Source organism: Aulonocara stuartgranti (assembly GCF_965226115.1).
Source record: "Aulonocara stuartgranti genome assembly, chromosome: 1".
Lineage (NCBI taxonomy): Eukaryota > Metazoa > Chordata > Actinopteri > Cichliformes > Cichlidae > Aulonocara > Aulonocara stuartgranti.
Genome location: NC_138939.1, coordinates 39,552,946 through 39,560,347, shown reverse-complemented (window position 1 = coordinate 39,560,347; position 7,402 = coordinate 39,552,946). Strand labels below are relative to the sequence as shown.

Genomic DNA, 7,402 nt, shown 5'->3' with positions numbered 1-7,402 from the left:
TGTATATTGTTGTTGTTTTTTAGTGCACTGCATGTGGTTGCAGTGTTTGCGCCTGTGGAAAAAGGAGACAACATGGGTTTAGCATATCAAAGGCACAAGGGCCCCAACGACTGTTACAGAAATGTTTTGAGATTTCTAGCACTTGTCCGCTCACCTCAGCTGGCCATATTTAAGGGGCTTTATTGTAGCCTCGCAGAGCTGACATGAACATCTTTACTAAGGTCCCAGGATTAGTCCAACAAACCAGGTATGTTGAGAGTGCCCTACTCTGGCCACAGTCCACAGAGCAAGACACCCACCAGTGTTATTGAGGTGGGTGGGCCTGTGGCTTTACAGCCAGTTTCTCCTGATTATCATGCTGTGCTCTCTGTGATGCCTCCAACACCAGTTTCCCAAAATCACCTGGAGAGTGATGAAGGCTGTATGCACACATACTGTCTCGCATTTTAAAGTGCCAGATGATAGCGCTAATCCAAATTAATCTGAAGCATGAAACTAATTTGATGTAAGAGTTGGAAATAGAAATAAACACTGCAGTGATTTTTTTTTTTTAAAGACATTTTCAAAGGCTAAAGTCTTGACTTTTGGTTCCAGACCACAGACTGGGGAGTTTCTTTGATCGCTGTAGTTTATGTCTTGATTATTACATGTGTGTGTATATATAATTCATTCAAAGTTTTCTGTATCTACAGCAAGCTGGGGTCTGTGCTCCAACGTGCCTTCTACGGGTCCAGTGGGAGGGTGAGTCAAATAATTACTTAGTTACTTTGTCAAAGTATAGATGGGTTTCCTAATATAAAGTGACTAGAATTTAAAAAATGAGTCAATCTGTGACACATAATTTGAATTGTCAAGTTAATTAGTAACTATTCTGATAATTGAGAAATCATGTTAGTAATTTTCACACCAAAAGAAAAAAAATGGTCGACTTAACCTTCACCTAACATATAAACCCACATATTTCAGTTTAAGAGAGCATAATGTTATTTTTATACAAAAATTAGCTTAAAGGCATACCTTTTAAAATTCTTTAAGACATTTAAAATCTTAGCATCACATCTTACATCACTTTATCAAAAATAAACAAATCAACTTGGTGTTGTTTAAATCAAACAAACTTCATCCATCCCTGCATACGTTTTCTTCTGCTTATCCGGGGCTGGGTTGCAGGGGCAGCAGCCTAAACAGAGAAGCCCAGACATCTCTCTCTCTCCCCGGCCACCTCCTCTAGCTTGTCCGGGTTAACACCAAGGTGTTCCCAGGCCAGCCGAGAGATAAAATCTGTCCAGCGTGTCCTGGGTCTGCCCCGGGCCTCTTCCCACTGGGACATGCCCAGTACACCACACCCAGGAGGCGCCCAGGAGGCATCCTGGAGGCATCCTTTGACATGGCTACCCAGATGGCTGAATTCCTCACCCTGTCTCTAAGGGAGAGGCCAGCCTCCCTGAGGGACATGGTCGAATGCCTTCTCCAAGTCCACAAAACACATGTAGACTTGTTGGGCAAACTCCCATGAACCATCAAGTATCCTCGAGAGGACAAAGAGCTGGTCCAGTATTCCACGACCGAGATGAAAACCGCATTGTTCCTCCATCTGTTAGTCAACCGAGGTTTGGCTAACGGATGGACTCTCCTTTCCAGACTTTGGCTGTAGGAGAGGCTGAAGAGTGTGATCCCCCTCTGGTTGGAGCATGATGGTTCCCTTCACCTCTGCTGTCCACCATCTGGTTTGGGGGTTATCATTAATGGAGTAGCTCCAGCAATCGAGGTGCTGAACATGGTCCATTCAGACTCAATGTCCCCAGTCTCTCTTGGAATAGTGTTGAAGCTCAGCCAAATGTGGGCATTTAAGATCTCGCATTGTCTGCTAGGTGTTCCCAGCGCAGCCTCATTGACAGCGCAGCCTCCCCCGCCACCTGATCAAACCTACTATAAGGTGGTGATCAGTTGACAGCTCACCACCTATCTTCACCCAAGTGTTCAGAACATGCGGCTGCAAATCTGATGATACGACTACAAAATCCAGAATCGACCTGCGGCCTAGAGTGTCCTGGTGCTATGTGCACTTATGGACACCCTTATGTTCGAATATGGTGTTCGTTATGGACAAACTGTGGTTTGCACAGAAATCCAGTAACAAAACACCACTTGGGTTCAGATCTGGCAGGCTGTTCCTCCCAGTCAGGGCCTTCCAGGTCTCTCTGTCACATGAGTGCTGAAGTCTCCGAGTAGGATGACAGAGTTCTCAGGTAGAGCACCCTCAAGCACCCCGGCCAAGGTACTCCAAAAAGACCCGGTACTCTACATGTATATATATATAACACCCAGCACGCCCCTGCGGGCGGTTTATCCTTCAAGCTCGGGTCCTCTACCAGAGGCCTGGGAGCTTGAGGGTCCTGCGCAGTATCTTAGCTGTTCCCAGGACTGCGCTCTTCTGGACAGAGATCGCCGATGTTATTCCCGGGATCTGCTGGAGCCACTCGCCTAGCTTGGGAGTCACCGCACCTAGTGCTCCGATTACCACGGGGACCACCGTTACCTTCACCCTCCACATCCTCTCGAGCTCTTCTCTGAGCCCTTGGTATTTCTCCAGCTTCTCGTGTTCCTTCTTCCTGATATTGCTGTCATTCGGAACCGCTATATGTATATGTATATATATATATATATGTATATATATATATATATATACATATACAGCTGAAGCCTGGGAGATTTTAGCTTGACTTGGCATAAAAACTGGATTCAGGGAGGAATGTCTGTCCTTTGGCTCTATTGGAACTTTGTATCTCTATGTAAAACTGATCAATCGATCTGTTTCATCTTGGTTGTTTAGCATCTTCACTAAAAAAAACCCACGAAAACCACAATTTGTTTCTTTAGGAATTAAGTGGTTATAAAAAAAAAGCCAGAAACCTCTATAAAATCAGCTTATTTGAGTCACATATTTTCAGACAGTCTTCTGTGAAAATTTCCATTCCCAGTACAAAAACCTCAGATGGTTCTGACAGCCAGATAATAGCTGCTTGTTTACTGTTAGCTCAATAAAATATTCAAAAATTGAAAGATGTGTTCATGTCAGACTAAAAAGCTACTCACACAGGAGCCTCACAGACAGGTTATGCTGCCACAAAGTCTAAAACTTGGTATACATGTGTAATATTTGTCAAATATCTCCTAATAAGGAATACCTCCATTTCATGCAGGCTTCCTATGTTTGATGCTTTTTGGTTTGGGGTAAACTGTAACCATATTTTTGTGCTGCGGCTGCTCTCAGGTGACCCTTTTTGAACAGCGAAACTTTGCTGGCAGAAAGCTGGACCTGAGCTCCGACTGCACCAGGGTCAGTGACAAGAACTTCCCAGAGAGATGTAACTCTGTCCAGGTGGAGAGTGGAGCGTAAGTCTACTTAAAACAGGCAGCAGGCCACTGATGCACGCTCTGCTGTCTAAGGTTATCCAAAAAGCAGATGAAAGCATCTACAGTGGTGTGAAAAACTACTTTCCTATGTCTTGTATGTTTATCACATTTAAATGTTTCAGAGCAGCAAACAAATTTAAACATTAGACAAAGTAAACACAAAATGCAGTTTCTAAATGAAGGCGTTTATGATTAAGGGGGGGGGGGGGGAATCCAAACCTAACAGCTCTGTGTGAAAAAGTGATTGCTGTCTAAACCTAATAACTGGTTGGGCCACCCCTAGCAGCAACAACTGCAATCAAGCGTTTGCGATAACTGGCAATGAGTCTTTTACAGCAGTGTGGAGAAATCTTGGCCTACTCGTCCTCACAGAATTATTGTAATTTAGCTAAACTGGAGGGTTTTTGAGCATGAACCTCCTTTTTAATGACATGCCACAGCATCTCAGTTGGATTCAGGTCAGGACTTTGATTAGTCTACTCCTATATGGCCACTCCAAGTCTTCATTTTAATTTTCTTCAGCCATTCAAAGGTGGACTCGCTGGTGTGTTTTGGATCCTGCTGCAGAAACCAAGTGCGCTTCAGCTTGAGGTCCAGACAGATGGCCAGACATTCCCTCTCGGGATGTTGTGATAGCAGAATTCATGGTTCCACATTACCACAGCAATTCTTTTAGTTCCTGAGGCAGCAAACAAGCCCATTTAGCCCACTTTTTCACACCACTGTATATCTGCGGCCTTCAATAAACAGACACTAAAAGCAAATGAAATCAAAATGATGTTTAATCACTGTTTAGAGCCTATTTGAATCTAAAACAACATTTCAAACATATTTTTATTTTAGCTTTGTTGTTGTTTTTGCCTTTGCCACATTGATTTTTGACTCTCTCTCTTCTCATTTAAAGATGGGTGGGTTATGAGCATGAAAACTTCCGGGGACGTCAGTACCTATGGGACATGTCAGACAGGGGCGAGTACAACTGCTACGATAGGTGGTGTGCCCAAGTGGACCACATCTCCTCTGTCCGTGCTGTCAAACAGGTGGAACACAGAAACGCACACTAGTTACAGAACATACAGATCTTCTTCTGTCTCGACCTTTTTAAAGAAGCGCTCTCAACATGCAGTATGCGCTCCATATCTGCTGTACTGCTGACAAGCAACTGAATAAAAGAGATAAAATAGTTCACAGAAATACATCAGAGCTATTTATGGTGGATTCCAGGATTAAAACAGATTGTTTTGGTCTTAATAATTATGCAGACATTTTACTTGTTTTTGTGAAGAATGACTAATGCACAGTGCTAATGTCATAGAAGATGGTATTTTTCTACATCCAAAGACAATGTGTTGGTAAATAATGTATATTGAGCTAACTTTGTGATGAACAAAAAAGCAGCTTAATAGTTACATAATAAGTAATTTAAAGTAATTACATTTTGATTATTCTAATACATAATGTTTTAATATTTTTTGGTTTAGCAAAAGTAATACTAAAAAGATTTTATCTGTGGTTATTTCTAAAGATATACTCCAGTATTCAGCGGCACTTTGTCTCACCATTTTACAAATTTGTATTTAAAAAATTGCAGCATTAGAAGAAAACTTACAAAAGAAGAAATCAGCCTTAACAACAGTGTGCTGGTTCTCTCAGTCCACAGACACCAGCTAACCAGCTTTAGTGGGAATGGTTGTCTGTTAGTTCAATTCAATTTCAATTTGTTTTTCTTTTAACCTTATCTGTTATTTCACAATAACAGTGGCCTCACAGCGGTAGATAATGACCCTAAATTGTTGGAAAGAAATCCCCAGCAATCACATGACACCCATAAGCAAGCAATCGGCAACAGTGGCAAGTGAACACTTCCTTTTAACAGGAAGAAAGCTCCAGCAGAAAATCTGAGCTCGCTGGTTGGGGATGAGGAGGGAAAGAAGAGAACCGAGTGACAAAAGACACACTATGGGAGAGAGAGTCAGTTTTTAATAACTGCTAATTAAATACAGTAAGTTGTGTTGTATAAAGACACAGTGAGTCAAAATAGATGAGCGAACAAGAAACCTTCAGTGTATCATGGAAAGCGCCCCCACAGCCTCTTTGCAGCATAACTAAAGAATGGTTCAGGCTCACTGAGCCCAGTCGTATAGATCAGTGAGCCTTCAGCTTTCAGGCCCCTCTTCAGTTTGGATTCAGCAGACAGACTGTCTCAAAAATTTTCCTTTTTGCTGGATCAGGTGACCCTGCATCCTCCCTTAGGTATGCTGCCATAGGTGTAGGCTGCTGGGGGATTCCCATGATGCATTGAGTTTTTCTTCTTCAGTCCCCTTTCTCTGTATGTATTACTGTAAGGTCTGCCTTACAATATAAAGCACCTTGAGGCGACTGTTGTTGTGATTTATATAAATAGAATAGAATAGAAGTGATCCAGACCTGACTATATGCTGTATCGAAAGGAAAGTTTTGAGCCTAATCCTGAAAGTAGAGAGAATGCATGTCTCTTGAATCCAAACTGGGAGCCAAATCCATAGTAAAGAAGTCGAATAGCTGAAGGCTCTGCTTTCCATTCTACTTTTAAAACTAGAAAGCACCAGTAAGCCTGCAGTCTGACAACAAAGTGCCGTGTTCAGATAGCACAGTCCTATAGCTCTTTAAGATATGACTGGGCTTGATTATTTAGGATTTTGTATGTGAGAAAAAGGATTTGAAATTTAATTCTAAATTTAACAGGAAACCAATGAAGGGAAGCTAAAATTGGCGAAATATGGTCTCTGTAGTTCTTGCTGTAGTGTTCTCAATCACCTGAAGGCTTTTAAGGGAGATTTTAGAGCAATCTGATAATGAAGTACATTATCCAGCCTAGAAGTAATAAATGCATGAAGCAGCTTTTCAGGGTGTTTCTGATTTTAGCAATATTACACAAGTAAATCAAAGCAATTGTAAATATTTTTTAATGTTCTTTCTGAAGGATATGATCAAAATAACTTAGGTTCTTCCTGTTTATAGGTTATAGATGGACAATTGTGAACCACTGGACTGGAGTGCTGTTTTAGCACCTTATCTGCTGATTGAACGTGTATGTTGTAGTGTAATGTAATCCACCTCAGGTCATTAGCCAGTACATAACATTTATCTCAGTCTCCAAAGTTTCATGTTATCTTAAAGTAATTAGTAATCCAATATGATTAAAACTTTCGATTTCAACAGCAGTATAGCTTATTCAAAAATGCAGGAGCCATTAAACAAATACATTCAAAAACACACACACACACACACTCAACAGTTGTGTATTTCTGTGACTTCTAGGACAACAACCCTGCCAGAGCTCAGCTGTTTGAACGAGCTGGTTTCTCTGGTAAGAAGATGGAGCTCCAGGATGACATCCCCAACCTTATGAGCCGCTACAGCCTCAACAGAGTAGCCTCCATTCGTGTGCTCGGAGGAGCGTGAGTGATTAAACGAGTGAAGCCTTTGGACTTTGAGCAGTGTAACTAGTATCCTACCAGAGATCTAACCTTCCTCTGTGTATACAGGTGGGTGGTGTATCAGGAGCCCAACTACAGAGGACCCCACTACATCCTGGAGAAGCGTGATTACAACAACTTCTCTGACTGGGGCAGCCAGAACAGCACCATTGGCTCCATGCGGAGAGTTCGCTTCAACTGAACACCAACTCTGAGCTATTGACATTGCGCCCATGAAATTTGTCAGCTTTATATACAAACATTTACATATTTTTAGTAATAAATTGTTAAAAGGCAAATGTTTTTGGTATTTATTCTTCATAATTTATTACTTTTAATAAAAGACATATGGGTTTTCGAAATGTAAAGAATTTGTAACCGATGGGTAATCGATGGTTGTGCCCTAATACCAGAGACATAATAAGTCAGCAACATGACACTCAATTGAAATCTATAGAATTCCATAACATAAAAGATGGTGGTAGAAGTATAACATCTGTGATCAAAAAACTTCTCTAAGCTTAAAT

General features: G+C 41.5%; 1 protein-coding gene across 1 annotated transcript; it reads left to right on the top strand.

Annotated features, from left to right (window-relative positions):
• Positions 1–203: 203 nt before the first annotated feature.
• On the top strand, positions 204–7,077 carry crybgx (crystallin beta gamma X; the record flags this gene model as incomplete). The annotated part of the gene is made up of 6 exons (XM_082537434.1): positions 204–247; positions 693–741; positions 3,275–3,396; positions 4,322–4,457; positions 6,718–6,857; positions 6,945–7,077. 6 exons carry the CDS (start codon positions 204–206, stop codon positions 7,075–7,077), a joined length of 624 nt encoding a protein of 207 aa, XP_082393560.1.
• Positions 7,078–7,402: the final 325 nt, after the last annotated feature.